Raw genomic sequence first — 18,631 nt, forward strand, 5'->3', positions numbered from 1 at the left:
TGCTTTTGACATTCATAACCTCTCTGATCCTATCATTTCTAATATGATCAAGTCTGGAGTATCCACAATTCCGTCTCCAGAAATCCATCTCGACAGCCAGCAGGTGATCTTTCTGCCTCTGAGTTAGTTCCCACAACTCTGCACCATATGTTGTGCTACTTTCAATAATTGTGTGGTAGATGGTGTGTTTTGTTCAGCACGTTATGTTTTTGTTACAGAGAATACCATTTAGTTGTTTTATGGCTCGCTTGCCCTGGCCTCTTTTATTGTTTACATCATCCATACTTCTACCATTGGACGACAGTGTCACTTCCAAGTACTTAAAATTATGACACCCTTTAACAGTATCAGAACCGAGCTGTAAGTCGTTAACAGTATTTTCTCCCACTTTCAGATATTCTGTTTTAGATACGTTTATGACAAGATCCCAATTTTCATATTCTTCTTTTAATTTGCGGAGCATATAATTTGCATCTTCCTCAACTCCAGCTACTAACACTTGGACGTCAGCAAAAAATAGAGTGAGCAAGACCTCGTCGTCTATAGGGACACCCATTCCTCCTCATTTCCTTTTCCATGATTTTAGTGCCTCCTCTAGGTAGATCTTAAAGAGTGTAGGGGCAAGTGTTCATCCCTGGCGTAGTCCCTTTGTCACCTCAAGCTCTTGAGGTAGTTCATTTCTCACTTTAACGATTGCCGTACAACCTTGATAGAGGAGTCTGACAGCTCTCATATAGCTCGGTGACACACCATTATCAATTAGACTTGTCCTCAGCTTATTCTGTGGAGCTGTGTCATAAGCTTTCTGGAGGTGTACAAGGACAAGGTGGGTTGTAAGGCCCCTTGCTGTCCTTTTCTCCACTAGGTTTTTGAGGGTAAATACTCCATCAGTACAGGAGCGACCAGATCTGAATCCATTTTTTTCTTTAGATTCAGTTATTTCTTCTTTTATCCTCTTTTTTAGGATACGGCCACAGACTCTAGCCATGGATGGCATCACACTAATACCACGATAGTTTGTACAATTCCTCCTGTTGCCCTTGATGTAATTGTTGCCTTTTTCCACTCCTTTGGTGCTTCGTCACCTCAAAGACATTTGTCAAAAATCACTGCCAATATCTCAAAGAGTTTTGACGGTGCTCCTTTAACCAGTTCTATATAAATTGATCCTGGACCTGGCGACTTTCTGTTTTTCATAGCATTAATTGTAATTTGGACTTCCTTTGGGGTTATCGGTGGTATATTATCATTCCTGATTTCAATGCCTGGTGGGTTCTCAGTGAATGCAGCTCTGTTCTCAGTTAGTAGTCCTTGGTAATGTTGTACCCATTCCTGTATACTAATGAGGTTTATATTTGCTTTATCTTTATTCTGTGTTCTCATAGATTTTAATACCTTCCAGGCTTTATTTGCTCGTGTATTCCCCATGCTTTTTTCTATGTCTTCACTGGGTTTCTGCCAGGCTTCGTTTTTTGCTTTAATTATTGTTTTCTCTGCATCTTTTCTCCGCTCTCTGTATTCCAGCCAATCATTGTCTGATCTTGAGTTCAACCATTTATTACAAGCTTTCTTCTTACTTTCTACCTTCTCTTGTACCGAGTGGTTCCACCGGTCATCACATATTCTATTACTCTTTTGGATTTCTTTTTTTCCCAGTGCATCATAAGCTGCGTTATGGATGGCTTCTTTAACCATCTCATACATCTTATCTGTAGAGGTTTCTTCAATGGCAGCAAGTTTTTCTGCTAGCCTTTACTGGTACAAGAAGCGGATAGAACTATGGTCAAGGCTTTGTAAATTATATTGAATATTATTTGCTTTCTCTGGTTCGGCTTCCGCTTGAATTTCTGCGTCTTTGATAAACTTGAACCATCGATTCATAATTCTTAAGTCATTTTGCATGCAGAATTCTATCAATCTTTCACGATTATCATTTACGGTTTCTTCACCATATTGTCATTAGCTTTCCATCCTGTTTTGGCATTTAGATCTCCTAGTAAAATGACTTCTTTGCGATTCCCTATATTTTCAAGAGATCTTGTCAGTTGAGTGTAGAATAAGTCTTTCTTTGCTACATCAGCGTCGTTGTTTGGTGAATAGACCACAATAATCACCACAGGATGGCACTTTATTTTCATCTGTACTTGCAGAATTCTATCACTGACATATTCCCAGGTGGTTAGGTTTTTCTTGAGTTGTTTCTTTATGGCAATGGCAACTCCACTTTGGGCTTGTTGTTCCTTTGGTACGCCACTATAAATGTACATGTAATCACTTGTCTCTTCTATACCATGCCCTTCCACTTTGGTTTCTGTTAGGCCCACTATGTCGACATAAAGGCGCTTTATTTCTTTAAAGACCTCACGTTTCTTTGTAGAAATTCCCTGTATATTTCATGTTGCAATTCTCACTGTCCTTTTTCGTGCCTGTTGTCTTCGTTTTGATCCATTCCGTTCCGAGACCAAATTGAGAGGTTTTTCATTTGATTTCTTTTGCTAGGGTGGAGTGCAGGTCCAACGCCTAAACCCCCAACTTGGAGGACCAGGTGATTTTCATTCATGGTTTTCTTCCACTAGACGATTGCCTTTCTGGGCTCAGGGACTTGTCTATCCCTCCCTTGGGTTCCTCTGGGAATGAGGTGCCACTTACGCCAAGTCCGCCGTACCGAAGTCCATCTTCCTCGCCTTCCTTGCCGATGTGGTCTTCACCCATAACCCTGGGCATGGGTAACGCGTTATACCCCGCGATACTGGGTCCCCAGCAGAACTTTTCCACCAGCTCGAAAGCCGGACCCCCCCCCGCGACACGGACGCGCCTGCTGGGAATTACCCAAGTGCGCTTGGAAAAGGGGGCTCTAAGCACCCTGGGCCGGGTTAATATGCGTGTATGATTCCACGCACAAATAAATAAATAAATTAAACTGAGGAAAATTTTATTAACAGATAGCGTCTTAACGTAAATGGGATCGGCTACAAAAGACAATTCGATGGCTGGCGAGCAACATATACAATATTCTGTCTACCGTTTTCTACCACAAGCTGAAATTGAGAAAGAGCATACTCCACAACCGATCGGAGTGTGTCGGTGGCCACGTTCAGAATGCACAGCACAATGAGTGCCTTCAGTTCAGCTACGTTTGTGTTTGGAGCACTGGGATAACCCGACAGTTAGAAGTCACAGGGATTGACATCAAATGCTGTGGACGGTTATGCTGTAGTGAAATGACGGCTGATACTTATAGCATTCCCGAAACGTCACTGCAGCGGCTGTTTCACTGGCAGTGCAATGTGCGAAGGAGCGTCATCTTGTATAAAAATGGTCCTACCTACACATCCATTGCGTTGAAGGGTTGGAATGACTTTCGCGCGCAGAAGAAACTCATAGCTTTTACCAGTGGCTGTACAGGAAACAGGACCCGCGGGACTCTTCTTCTAGAAAAATACGAACCTACGATAAGTGATGCTCTCAATCTGCAGCATACAGTCACCCTTGGAGAAAAAAAAAACCAGTTCAAATGTGTGTGAATTCCTAAGGGACCTAACTGCTTAGGTCATCGGTCCCTTGACTTTCGGACCACTTAAACTAACTTATGCTAAGGACAACACACACACCCATACCCGAGGGAGGACTCAAACCTCCGGCGGGAGGGGCCGCACAGTACGTGACATGGCGCCTCAAGCCGCGCGGCCACTCAGCGTGGCAGCCTTTGACGTGGTACAAGTTGTTGTGTGTGCGGACTTTTCTGTTCGTCATAACCTGCAATTCTGCTTATTGACATGTCGTTGGAGAAGGTAGTGGGACTCGTCTGTTCACAGAATATTCCATGGCCTTTCATTTTCCACCTCTGTGCTAGCAAGAAATTCCACGGCGAACGTTTGGTTTGCTGTACACGTCAGCAGGAAGCAACTCCTGACGTGGGTGATTTTATGGATAGCAATGCACTATGTTTTGTAGGATTTTATACAATGTGCGTTTGTTAATCCCTCCTCCAATGCTGTGGCCACATCTTTGACAGATGTCAGATTAACATCTTCCCTTCCTCTGCCACAATGAACTTCGAAAGAACCTGTCTTTTCGAATTTTGTAATCATTTTCTCCAGACCCTTAGCAGACATCAGACCAATCCTTTTTTTTTTCACACCCTTCAGTGTTCAGAACTTCTGCAGAGCTACTGGTACACAGCCATCTTTCTTGTAAAAGCGAGAGGTCGCTCATAGAGACAGTCATTTTGTGCATCTCGGACGCAGACTGAGAGGTAGGTGTATGTCGCACGTCTTTTGGAGTGAACATTCTGATGCTTAGAGCGCCATCTGTTGGGGAAATTTTCATTGTTTTCCCCCTTTCGACGTTTCACCCAGCGTCAACGATATTCTGTTCACATTCTGGGCGTTTTTAAACTGGAACTTCAGTCATGGACAACCTGCGCATCGATTCGCAGAAGTTATTTACTTTCCTCGAAGTTCTGAGCGTCTGACCGTCCTCACAATATTCCATTTTTATGGAAACTATAGGAAATTGGTAGCGATGAGTCACCTATCACGAATTACCCTGTTAAATATCCTCATGTATATTGGCACTGAGCTGTAGGCTAGAATGCGTCAGTGCACGAAGAGTAGTTTCCTTCACATTCGGTAATTACCAACAACCAAAAAATAAATAAACAGTCGAACGATCAGCACTGATGATCTTCAACCTCACAGACAAAGTAACGTAAGGGGACCACACCGTGGTCCAGGTCGAAAAAATTCGATTTTCCGTTTTCATCACATTTCGATAGATCAAGGTTTTATTTAAGTACTCTGAAAAGTTTTGCTGAAAATTTTTTTTTTCTAGCATTTAAAGACCATTTTCCTACCACGTGTGTTTATGTGCGACGCTCACTTTTCTGTCACCCACTTTTCGGCATATATTTTAGATCTTTATATCCCCTACATTGCACGTTAGAGATTTTTTTTACTCCCGAGTGTGTTGGCTAACCTTGGACTGCAACGGTAGGTATTCTTTTGTTTCTGCTGTTTGTAAACAACACGCCTTCAAACATGCGGTTAGTTTTGTTCAAGTGGGATTGCGAGTAGTTGTTACAGAAAACTTACGGTTATACTATGGGCGGACAATTAGGAGAAATAAAGAAAATCTGGAGGCAATGAAGAGAGATGTCTGGGCCTTATTCTCCCATAAGTCCTCTACTGATGATAAGCCATTTCATGGATTGTGTCCATCAGGAGAAAATTCGTGGTGCAAATACAATTGGACTAAGGAGCTGGAGAATCTTATTCTCACTAGCATTCTCTTCCTGCTGCAGTTATTACAGCAGTTAAGCCTATTTTCAGAGACTTGGCTCATCCTGACCTTCTAAGAAAATGTCTGTATGGGCAGACACAGAACCCAAACGAATGTTTCAAGAGCATAATTTGGAACTCCTTCCTAAAACTGTGTTTGTAGGCATGCATACAATGAAACTAGGAGCTCATGTTGCTGTTATTACATTCAATTGCGGTAATACTGGCAAGTTTTGGTGTACTAAAATAGCTGGGAATTAATCCTGGTGAAAATGTGATCACTGGGCTGCGACATTGCGATAAAGTGAAGATAGCCGATGCAGACAGGTCGGCGTCTAATACGGCCAAGAAAGCAAGACAAACTTCCAGGAAGGTGAAAAAGAAGTTAGAACACCTGCTAAAGGCCAAAGAAGGGCCATCATATGCAGCAGGACAATTGTAATTCACTGTAAGTAACAAATTTCAAAAGTTTTTTCTTTAAAGTTAATTTCCCGCAAACTAAAATTTTCAATACATATGACCCTTTCTCTTACAAATTCTGAAGGTGGGAGGGGTAAAATACAGGAAGCGAAAGGCTATTTACAATTTGTACAGAAACCAGATGGCAGTTATAAGAGTCGAGGGGCATGAAAGGGAAGCAGTGGTCGGAAGGGAGTGAGACAGGGTTGTAGCCTCTCCCCGATGCTATTCAATCTGTATATTGAGCAAGCAGTAAAGGAAACAAAAGAAAAGTGCGGAGTAGGTATTAAGATCCATGGAGAAGAAATAAAAATTTTGAGGTTCGCCGATGACATTGTAATTCTGTCAGAGACAGCAAAGGACTTGGAAGAGCAGTTGAACGGAACGGACAGTGTCTTGAAAGGAGGGTATAAGATGAACATCAACAAAAGCAAAACGAGGATAATGGAATGTAGTCGAAGTAAGTCGGGTGATACTGAGGGAATTAGATTAGGAAATGAGACACTTAAGGTAGTAAAGGAGTTTTGCTATTTGGGGAGCAAAATAACGGTCGAAGTAGAGAGGATATAAAATGTAGACTGGCAATGGCAAGGAAAGCGTTTCTGAAGAAGAGAAATTTGTTAACATCGAGTATAGATTTAAGTGTCAGGAAGTCGTTTCTGAAAGTATTTGTATGGAGTGTAGCCATGTATGGAAGTGAACCATGGACGATAAATAGTTTAGACAAGAAGAGAATAGAAGCTTTCCAAATGTGGTGCTACAGAAGAATGCTGAAGATTAGATGGGTAGATCAGATAACTAATGATGAGGTATTGAATAGAATTGGGAAGAAGAGGAGTTTGTGGCGCAACTTGACTAGAAGAAGGGATCGACTGGTAGGACACGTTCTGAGGCTTCAAGGGATCACCAATTTAGTACTGGAGGGCAGCGTGGAGGGTAAAAATCGTAGAGGGAGACCAAGACATGAATACGCTAAGCAGATTCAGAAGGACGCAGGCTGCAGTAGGTACTGAGGGATGAAGAAGCTCGCACAGGATAGAGTAGCATGGAGAGCTGCATCAAACCAGTCTCAGGACTGAAGACCACAACAACAACACTCCCCTATATATCAGAAACTTAGCTAAGTGAATGAAATTTTCAGAGACTCTGCATAACATAAGAAGCCACCTCTGGTACTACATTCATTAATATTCCCCCATTGGGAAGTTCACAAAAAATATTTTCTGCAGAAAAAACTTAATATTTTTTGTTAATAAATTTAAAAAAGTATTTCTTAAAAACTATGAAATGGATAAAGTTGATTTTAGTACAGTTGACTCTATTAGCATCATGTAACATACAGTAAAATATTAAGGTCCTGCATCAAATACTTTTTTCAGAAATGGATCAAATACTTGCCTAAATTAACATGGTTTAGATAGGCAGAGTGTGGTCGCCTTAACTGAATCTGTTTACGTTTGTGCAATTCTTGCTACTCTGGCATCAGAAAGAGGCCGGCCTGGCGTCCTGAAGCAGTCTAAGGCGGTGGCTGCTGTGGCGTACCGTACCTTGAGTCTGCCGGTCTCGAGGATGACGAGGCAGTAGTCGATGCGGCCGGCGGCCAGGAAGAGCATGGCGTCGGCGCGCCGCGTGCGGAAGCGCATCTCCAGCTCGGTGGTGCTGCGAGCGTCCTGGAGCGGCACCGCGATGTAGCTCGCCCCGTAGAAGGACGCTGCAACAGCAGGGCAGCCAGGCCGGCGTCAGCCACCGCACCACACGCACCGCCCCCTCCTCTCTCTCTCTCTCCACGCATCGCCTTTCTAAGCTCCTAACAGCAAGATAGGCTGATTTAGTGAACAGTAGGAAAATGTGCTGCGTTCTCTTATTTGTAGGTGTGGGCAGTTCCCGTCACTTACATAGTGGAGAGAGGAAGCATTTCTTTATTTACAACAGTTTCATATAGATCTATGCTATTACTCTGCAATTCACAATTCCATCCACTCTCGAACAGCGCGCAGGAAAACCAAACACTTGATCTTTCCGTGTGAGCTCGGTTTTTTCTTATTTTATGATGATCGTTCCTTCCTACGTAGATGAGCGCAAAAAAAAAAAAAAAAAAAAAATTCACACTCTGAGGAGAAAGTTGGTGACTGAAATTTCACGAGAAGATCCTGCCGCAAAGGAAAGCGCTTTTGTTCTAAAGATTGGCACGCCAATCCGCATGTCATACCGTGGCACCCTCTTTCTTGTTTCGCGATAATAAAAAATAAGCGATCCTTCTATGAACTTTTCCCATGTCTTCCGCGCAGCCCTGCGCCGCGCGAGACATCTGAGATTTTGTACTCTCGCTAAGGTAAGTTATTTACAATTTAATAAGTTAGTTTAGCGAAAATGATGAATCACAGGTAGCAAATGCATTTAATAATCATTTCTTTAAAATAGCAGAAAACATCGGGACAAAAAATTCAAGAGCCAAATCCCAGCGGAATGTAGAAAATGTAGTTTTCATATAATTCAGTCATACCAACTTGTGAAACTAAGAAAATTACATGTTCTTTCGAAAATAAAAGCTCATCTGGTTTTTTTGGTGTTTCCAATAGAATACTAAAAATCTGTTCCAGTGGAATAAGCCCAGTAATGAATGTATCACTAACTTAGGGCATTTTTCAGAGAGACTGAAATATGCTGGTATTAAACCTGTATTTAAGAAACGTGATATGAGAAATGTCAAAATACTAACCTGTTTTACTGCTGATATCACTCTAAAATTTTTGAGAAGATGATGTATTCTAGAATAGTATATCACCTTAGCAACAACTGTATCCCTAGCAAATCACAGTTTGGGTTTCAGGAGGCTTGCTCTACTAAGAATGTTATTTACACGTTCATTCACCAGATGTTAGAAGCATTGAATTATAAAATAGGGTGGACTGACATTTTCTGCGGTTTCTCTAAGGCATTTGACTGTGTGAATCATAGTGTGCTCCTAAAAAATTGACGTTTTATGGGACTGATGGTACAGCCAACCAATGGGTAATGTCACATTTGACCAAGAGCATGCAGAAAGTTGTACTTAGTAATTCAAGCAATATAGTCCAAGCACATAATTTCGACTGGGGATAAATCACGAATAGGGTTCTCCAAGGTTCAGTCTTAGGCCCACTACTGTTCCTCATATAATGAGCGATTTTCCGCCTAGTATACAAGAAGTTGAATTAATTCTCTTTGCTAATGACACTAGTATTGTAATAAACCCAGGCATATGTACAGACACAGAAGAAATGGTAAACCTAACTCTTAAAAGTATCATTGACTGGTTTTCTGCGAATGGTCTTATCCTCAATCTTACAAAGACACATTTTTCGTTCTATACATCATGAGCTACTACATCAATGGTACATGTAACACATGGTGAGGAAATAATAAATAGGGTGGAAACTTTAAATATCTTTTGGGTCCATATTGATGGGAACTTCAACTTAAATAAAACACATTTTAGAACAGCTAAAACTGTCACATGCGCGCTTAGAATCATTGTAAGTCTTCAGGAGAGACAAACCTGTAATTGGATATAATTGCATATTTTCATTCAACAATGTCATGTGGAATAATGCTCTGGGGTAACTCATCTTTAAGAAAGAAATCCCTTATTGCGCAAAAACGTGCTGTAAGAATAATATGTGGTGCTCACCCACTATCATCTTGTAGGCATCTATTTAAGGAGTTGGGCATTCTGACTACTGCTTCATAGTATATTTCTTCTCTCTTAAAGTTTATTGTAAATAACCCACTACAGTCCAAAAGGAGAAATGAAGTACATAATTACAATACCAGAAGGAAAAATGAAATTCATTTCTCCACATTAAGCTTGTCTTTAGCACAAAAGGGCAGCACAATGCTGCAACAAAAATTTTTGACCACTTACTCAGTGCTGTGAAACGTCTCACACACAGCAAAGTAAAATGTCGTAACAAACTGAGAAAGTTTCTCCTCGACAGCTCCTACTATCTCGAAAAAGAATGGCTATTACTGTAATTTGTAAAAGGTGGTAGGTAGGAATTACTAACTCACATCTGTTTTAGTTTTCATTCAGAAATGTTCAGAATGAAACCGATTGCACAAATTAATTTGCAATTTGAATGTAAAATGACTCTGAGCATCATTACGATTTACCATGTAAAATGATCCATACAACATTTAACTATCTCATGTTGATCCCATACCACTCAACAGTACTTCACAAAAGAAAGGACAAGCGTAGTGTAGGCAGTCTATTTAGCAGACCTGTTGCATTTTCTAAGCATTCTACCAATAAATCGCGGTCTCTGGTTTGCTCTCCCCACAACATTACCTGCATGATCGTTCTGATTTAAGTTATTCGTAATTTTAATCACTAAGTATTTAGTTGACGTTACAGCCTTTGGATTTGTGTATTTTACCCTGTAACCGAAATTTAGCCGATTCCTTTTAGTACTCCTGTAGACTACTTCACACTTTTCATAATTTCCACTTTTTGCGCGATACAGATATTTTGTCTATATCATTTTGAAATTGGTTTTGATCTCTGATGACTTCAGAATAAGGTAAATGACAGCACCATCTGCGAACAATGTAGCTGAGTTGCTCAAATTGTCTCCTAAATCCTGTATGTATATCATGAACAGCACAAGGCCTATAACACTTCCTTGTGGAGAGCCAGATATTACTTCTGTTTTACTCGATGACTTTCCGTCAGTTATTACCAGCTGCCACTTTCTGAAGGGAAATCACAAATCCAGTAGCACAACTGAAACGATACTCCACACACTCCATAGGAACGCAATATGGATTACAAGTTGCTTGTTAGGAATGTGTCAAAAGCCTTCTGGAAATCTACAGATATGGATCCAGTTGTAGATACCATGTCGATAGCTCATTACTTTATGAGAATAATGAGCCAGTTGTGTTTCTCAAGAATAAAATTTTCTGAACCCGTCTTGACTGTATGTCAATAAATCGATTTCTTCGAGGTAACTTACAATGTTCTAACACAGTATCTCGTATGTTTCAAAATCCTACTGCAAACCGACGTTAGCGATGTGGGTCTATTTTCTCTTTTGTGTATTGGTATGACATGTGAAGCTTTCCAGTCACATACTATAGGGATCACGCGGTATACAGCTAAGGGAGGCATAACCAAAATTCTGGTACGTATTGACGTTTCGGACTCTTGTTTTCATTAGGGGGACTTCACATGTACCAAAAAGATATTAAAATAGGTTCGACACCATCCCGAAACACTTATCATATTTTAGTAGTGATGACGTGGCAGCCTGAAACGGAACGATCGCCGGAGAAGTTAGGACTACAGCAAAGTTCCAAACACAACGGCAAGCAAAAGTGTTCTCTTAGTCAAAGGAAGAATCCGTAACGTCCATAAATCCAAGTTCTCTGGATATGCCTCCCTTAGTTGTACGTTACTTGATAAAATACACGTATCAATTTTGTAATGAAATATATATAGATTTTGAGATTAAATACCCACTTGATCTTTGCAACGGCATACGAGGTGCCACAATAAAGTAATGAGACTGATGTGGAAAAAAATGTTGCTTACCGTTTTCCTCAAGTTTAGTGTTGTCTCCTTCAAAGTAGTTCCCTTCTGATTGCAAACACTTTTTCCAGCGTTTCTGCCACTGATGATAACATTTCTGGATCTCATCTTCTGTAATATCCTCCAAGACCCTCATCATAGCTTTTTGGACATCTTGTATTGCTTGAAAATGGTATCCCTATACCGCCGTTTTGACTCTTGGAAACAGAAAGAAGTCGCATGGAGCGATATCTGGTGAATAAGGAGGCTGTGGTAGTAATGAAATTTGTTTTGAGGTTAAAAATTGCTACACTAACAGAGCAGTATGGGATGGCGCATTATCGTGATGCAGAATCCAATTATCAGCAATGTTGGCATGGACACGAAGAACTCATTTACAAAGTCCTTCTAAAATTTCTTTGTAGTAATATTGGTTAACTGTCCGTCCAGGAGGCACCTACTCTTTATGAAAAATTCCCTTGGAATCAAAGTATCGCAGAAGCATGCATTTCACTTTTGACTTTGACATGCGAGCTTTATTTGGTCAGGGTGATCCCTTTGAGCACCACTGTGAACTTTGGCGATTTGTCTCTGGATCGCACTGAAAAAACCAACTTTCGTCACCAGTGATAACACTTCTCAACAATTTTGGATTGATTTCCGTTTGCTCTAACAGATCGGCTGCGACATTTTTCCGTGTTTCTCGCTGTTGTGGTGTGAGATTTTTGGGGGCCATTTTTACACAGTTCTTTCTCATACCAAGATCTTCAGTTATTATTAGACGAACCGTTTCTAGACTGATCTTCAGTTCTTCTCCAATCATTTTCATGGATAATATTCGATCAGATTGTACGGGTTTACGCACCCTGGCCATGTTGCATCCGTCCGTGTGATTGATGGTCGTCCACTGCGGTCTTCATCTTCAACATTCATTCTACCTTTACTAAAAATTTTAAGCCAACGAAAAACTTGATCTCTTGCCTTCTGAAGTAGTCGTCGCTTTTTCACCCAATTTAATTCAAAAAGAAATGGCATACCTTTGCGCAATATTATGCAGTTCCGTTTCCGTGACGAGAGACACAAATACGTGTTACCTTATTACAGAACAACTCACGACTGAGCAGTTGCATCGATGTGCCGCTTGGACTAGAAGCAGCTTATAGACCAAGGTCAAAGATATTGTGCCTACGCAAGCCTGCAGGGTTGCCACATCTTGCAAAGAAACTCAGTCTCATTGCTTTATTGTCGCAGCTCGTATTTCGGGTTCAAGACATACTACACACTGATCTTGGAAAAAGCCAAGAAGGTATACAAGTCTTTGGAACTATGTGACCTTGATGTAAGCTTCTCGGCGTTCGTCCTGTTTCAGAGTGCCACATCATTACTATTTATACATGGTAGGTGTTCGGAGATGGTGGCGGGACTATTTTAATGTATTCTTTGTACATCTGAAGTCCCCCTCATGAAAGCTAAGCATAGAGCTATTGTGCCAGCACATTCTGAATGGATGCTACTGGTTTACTACAAAAGTCTCATGACCAATTCCTGCAGGTGCGTTGGGAAAGGAGCGGGTTGGACATCTGACCCTAATTCGTCATTGGTGTGGAATACATTGCCGTGGAGAAACAAGCAGTTGCTACAACCAACGGCCCAGGGCGGTAATGAAGAGGCAGAGCTGTCTTGTGCTGGCGCAGCTGTCTCATGGGGCAATGCCACTAGAAAGGCGCGCTGTTGGCCTGCTGTGGCGTGGTGATGTCCGCTTGCGAAGTCTCACCCGTGTCCGGCTGGTAGCGTCTGGCATCGGCGGACGCCCAGAGGAGCGGGATCTCGGGAGAGACTTTCGACCATCGGTACATCGACATTGCGTCTGGAATACCAAGTATGTGGTCCTGTAGGATGGCGAATGGAGACGTCTGCTGACAGTTCGTGAATGAACAACGATGGCCTCAGGGCGGCTGCCCCCTTTACACCATCGTCGATTCCGTAGCACTTGCCACCTGGACGATCGGAATTTATACACGCCAGGTCGGAACTGTTGATGAGCAGAGCCTCACGTCTCACTTACTCCACATGCAAAAATCCCGCCGAAGCGTTCCAAGTTTCGGTAACATCGTTTGCTCATTGACCAAGCAGTTTTGACCGCGTACCGAGACAGGCGTGATGGCAAAACGCTCCACTAGCTGATTACTGGAACCAGTATGATCATGGCAACGAGCAATTGTACATGCCCGTGCCACTACAATATCCGTAATCATAATAAGTGCTCACAGTTTGTACATATTATTCATAAATGTAAAGATGCCATCACCATTAGCTCGGTTTCAACAAAAAGTTGGTGGCAGTAGGCTACCAGCTCTGGAGTAGCTGCGCTGCCTGTTACGGAGGAGGGCGTAATACGCAGCCTTTATCATGGTCTAGCTTGGTATTTTTCATGTACACGAATCAATGCTAGAGGCAAGTACTTTTAAACACAATTACAAGGATATTAAGAGAATATTCGACCGCATCCGGTGACGCACTATATGCAGGGAAAACGGGTGAAATCAATCTTTTGATGGCCGTTTGTTGAAACAGATTAGATAATGTTCCGTTCAAGAATGTCTGTGAAATACTCAGAGAAATAAATAGTATAAATAAAATACATTCCATTTCTCTATTCCTACATTATAGTAGGAACAGAGAAATGGTAATTCAAGTTAGTGGTAAATATTGTTTACAACACTACAAATAAAACTTTCGGGCTGCTTGGCAGCGTTACTTTGAAACGGTGAAAACAACTACAAAACTGACACATCGACAATTTTTAGAGTTGATTATACTGTTTCAAAGACTGGCAAAACGCGATTTGCTAGCGGTTTTGACTGTTTCAAAATGACGCGGCAGACTTATACCGGCTACCACGATTTCTTCTACTTATCATTTTCTTCATCTCCAAGTAATACTTACCGAGCGAGGTGGCGCAGTGGTTAGCACACTGGGCTCGCATTCAAGAGAACAGCGGGTCAAACCCGCGTACGGCCATCCTGATTTAGGTTTTCCATGATTTCCCTAAATCGCTTCAGCAAATGCTGGGCCGGTTCCTGTGAAAGGGCACGACCGATTTCCTTGCTCTTCCTTCACTAATCCGGGCTTGTGCTCCGTTTTTAATGAGCTCGTTGCTGACGGGATGTTAAACACTAATCTCCCCCTCCTCCAAGTAATACTTACACTTAACGCCCTAAATTGTTTGTTGCATAAAACATCTGCATTTTTCAGATTCCCCCAAGACTAGAAACGTTAACCTATCTCTACACCAACCCCATTGCCTCTTCCTCTAGACAGCGTTTTTCATATCTTCTGTTCGTCAATGATTTTGTGGAGAAGCTTTGTTATGTGCTCTTAGTTTTCAGCATCTTTCTGAAGCATCACATCTCAGATGATTCTGTTCTCTTGTTCCAGTCTTCAACATAAAATGTGTCTTTCAAGAAACCGAATCAGTGACTTCTATAAAACGAAGAAATATTTTTTAATCTCCTTCGTCAGATGCCGTCTATCAGTATAGAAAACATTTTCCTTTTCTTTCCTACAAGAAAGAATAGCTGAGTAAAATGAACATAACACTTCGATTCATAAACGGAAGGTTGACTACTGTGTTTTCGAGGAGAAAGTTTGCTTGGCATCTTGGCTGATAAGTTTTACCGTGGTGAGACACAGAGAACTATCAGAAAACTGATGACCCTCATGTAGCCTTTACTGAGAGAACAGAATGGCAAAAACCACTAAGCCAGCAATGAAGTTTATACGGGCTCTCTAAATGAACGAATCTAAAAAGGAGAAGAAAAAGAAGGTGATAATGGTGGTGATGATGAAGAAGTTTGTAGGCAATTTCTAGTGTAGCCTAGTTCCAGTAATTTCTGTCGACATTTAATGTGGCGTTAAGACAAATGGTTATACCGCATGAGAGTAGTGCGTGAAGAGGACTCATTCGTATCCGTAATTTAGCGTAATCTCTACAGGCTCCGTGCCACACAAAAGGCCGTCGCCCGTGGCTTCCCTCTGCCTGGATTTAACGCAGGAACGCGCTGCTGCCTTCGTGCTGTCTAGAGCGGAAATCTAGATTAGTCGCAATAGTCCGCGAACGTGTAGAAGCTTTACTCAAGCAAACACCTCCACTCGTAACTCAGCTGCGAGGCTCCATTTACTGAGTGTATGAAGTGCAGCAGGAAGGCCTCTGAAAGGGAACCCTTTCCATTCCTTTCCTTTCCTCTCTCTCTCTCTCTCTCTGCTCGAACAAACGTCGAGCACACACACACACACACACACACACACACACACACACACAAGCACGCACGCGATTATGTTTCGTGTAGCCGCCCGAAGGACACGTTCTTGCTGAAGAACACGTTCTTCTAGCATGCTCTTTCGCAAAATTAGTGGCCGAAGAGGAGATAACTTACTCTACAAACAGTGATATGTTCTCATTTTTGTTAACATTTACACCTACACAATTACTCTCCAGTTCACGCTTGCGTGCTTGGAAGAAGTTTCATTGAACCACTTTCAGGTTATTTTCCCTTTCACACGCTTGGTTTTGATCTTCTGCTGATATTGCCGGACGCTAAACGACAGTATCAACTACAAACAATGTAATAGGACGCTCAGATTGTCAACTAAATCGTTTATATGTACACAACTGGCCATTAAAATTGCTACACCACGAAGAAATGCAGATGATAAACGGTTATTCATTGAACAAATATATTATACAAGAACTGACATGTGATTACATTTACATGCAATTTGGGTGCATAGATCCTGAGAAATCAGTACCCAGAACAACCAACTCTAGACGTAATGACGGCCTTAATACGCCTGGGCATTGAGTCAACAGAGCTTGGATGGCGTGTACAGGTACAGCTGCCCATGCAGCTTCAACATGATACCACAGTTCATCAAGAGTAGTGACTGGCGTATTGTGATGAGCCAGTTGCTCGACCACCATTGCCCAGACGTCTTCAATTGGTGCTGGCCAGGGCAGCAGTCGAACATTTTCTGTATCCAGTAAGGCCCGTACAGGACCTGCAACATGCGGTCGTGCATTATCCTGCTGAAATGTAGGGTTTCGCAGGGATCGAATGAAGGGTAGAGCCACGGGTCGTAACTTATCTGAAATGTAACGTCCACTGTTCAAACTGCCCTCAATGAGAACAATAGGTGACCGAGACGTGGAACCAATGGCACCCCAAACCATCACGCCGGGTGATACGCCAGTATGGCGATGACAAATACACGCTTCCAATGTGCGTTCACCGCAATGTCGCCAAACACGGATGCCACCATGATGATGCTGTAAACAGAACCTGGATTCATCCGAAAAAATGACGTTTTGCCATTCGTCCACCCAGGTTCATCGTTGAGTACACCATCGCAGGCGCTCCTGTGATACGTCAAAGGTAACAGTAGCCATTGTCTCCGAGGAGATAGTCCATGCTACTGGAAACGTCGTCGAACTGTTCGTGCAGATGGTTGTCTTGTAAACGTCCCCATCTGTTGACTCAGGGATCAAGACGTGGCTGCACGATCAGTTACAGCCATGCAGATAAGATGCCTGCGATCTCGACTGCTAGTGATACCAGGCCGTTGGGATCCAGCACCGCATTCCGTATTACTCTCATGAACCCACCGAGTCCTTATTCTGCTAAGAGTCATTGGATCTCGACCAACGCGAGCAGCAATGTCGCGATACGATAAACCGCAATCGCTATAGGCTACAATCTGACGTTTATCAAAGTCGGAAACGTGATGGTACGCATTTCTCCTCATTACACGAGGCATCACAACAACGTTTCACCAGGCAACGCCGGTGAACTGCTGTTTGTGTATGAGAAATCGGTTTGAAACTTTCCTTATGTCAGCACGTTGTAGGTGGCGCCACCGGCGCCAACCTTGTGTGAATGCTCTGAAAAGCTAATCATTTGCATATATCAACATCTTCTTCCTGTCCGTTAAATTTCGCGTCTGTAGGACGTCATCTTGGTGTAGGAATTTTAATGGCCAGTAGTGTATTAGGAACAGCAGAGGGTCTATAACGTTTCCTTGGGGAACGCCAAATATCTCGGTGACTTTCCTTCAGTTAGAAAAAACTATGACCGCCCTGAAAGGAAATCACGAATCCAGTAGCACAACTGCGGCAATACTTCACATGCGTGCAATCTGATTAGAAGGTGCTTATGAAGAATGACTTTCTGGAAATACAGAAATATGAAAGCAATCCGAGATGTCCGGTTCAGGGATCTAGTTAGTTCGTGAGAATAGAGAGCCAGTTGTGTTTCACAAGAAGGAAATTTTTTGAATCCATGTTGACTATACACCAGTGTATGGTTTCCTTCTGTGTATAACGTTTGACCGAGCGAGATGGCTCAGTGGTTAGCACACTGGACTCGAATTCTGGCGGATGACGGTTCAAACCCATGTCCAGCCATCCTGTTGTAGGTTTTCCGTGATTTCCCTAAATCGCTTTAGGCAAATGGCGTGGTGGTTTCTTTGAAAGGGCACCGCCGACTTCCTTCCCAAATCCGATGGGACCGATGACCTTGCTGTTTGGTTCCTTCCCGCTATATCAACCAGCCAACCATAAAGTTCGAACATAGTATGTGTTCCAGAATTCTGCTGCAAATAGATTACAGTGAAATTGGTCTATAATTTAGGGTACTACTTCTATTTGCTTTCTTGTATGTCTGTGTGATCTGTACCACTGTGCTGTCCTTAGGTGCAGATCTTTGCCGTAGAGAGTAGCTGTATATAAGTGCTAAATATGGGGTTGTTACATCAAAATTGTCTGATAGGGATCTAACAGGTTTACGGTCTGGACCAGATGAGTTGCCTTTGCTGACGTAAGCTGCTTCGCTTCGCCGAGGGTATCTACTTTTAAGTTACTTACGTTCGAAACTGCCTGATTCGAATTCTGTAATATTTAGGCCTTCTGCAAATGACGAGTTGTATAATTTTGACGGATGATGTATGAATATTGGAAGAAAAATACGGAAATGAAGCTTTAATTAAAATTTTTAAGTCGTATTTAGGGACTTACTAATGTTCTGTTACAGCGATGACTTTGTCAGGCTACCGTTAAATTTAGCTTTTATTCTGTTTGTTTCAGTGCTCTTATAGATAATCCGTGAACAAAACCATAGCGTCACAAATGAATCTCCGAAGCATTTTGCGAGCTCTACAGAGACGAAACATTGTACCTCGAAATGATTACAGTCGCCTATAACTGCTCTTTGTAAAATTTTTGCTTGCAACTCGACTCTTAGCGTGGTATTCTGGGTACAGATATGACTGTTCTGTGATTCTGGGAGGG

The 18,631-nt window shown here is 42.2% G+C and overlaps 1 protein-coding gene across 1 annotated transcript in view; it reads right to left on the bottom strand.

The window, feature by feature from the left end:
• LOC124613370 (chondroitin sulfate proteoglycan 4) overlaps positions 1-7,530 on the bottom strand; it is a 553,335-nt gene extending 545,805 nt beyond the window's left edge. Inside the window, exons 1-2 of the mRNA XM_047142070.1 lie at positions 7,500-7,530; positions 7,286-7,449 (exon numbers count right to left, since the gene is read on the bottom strand). Coding sequence (XP_046998026.1) covers positions 7,286-7,449; positions 7,500-7,530 — 195 coding nt within the window. The remainder of the gene's footprint in view (positions 1-7,285; positions 7,450-7,499) is intronic.
• Between the last annotated feature and the right edge of the window lie 11,101 nt (positions 7,531-18,631).

Source organism: Schistocerca americana, chromosome 4 (assembly GCF_021461395.2).
Source record: "Schistocerca americana isolate TAMUIC-IGC-003095 chromosome 4, iqSchAmer2.1, whole genome shotgun sequence".
Lineage (NCBI taxonomy): Eukaryota > Metazoa > Arthropoda > Insecta > Orthoptera > Acrididae > Schistocerca > Schistocerca americana.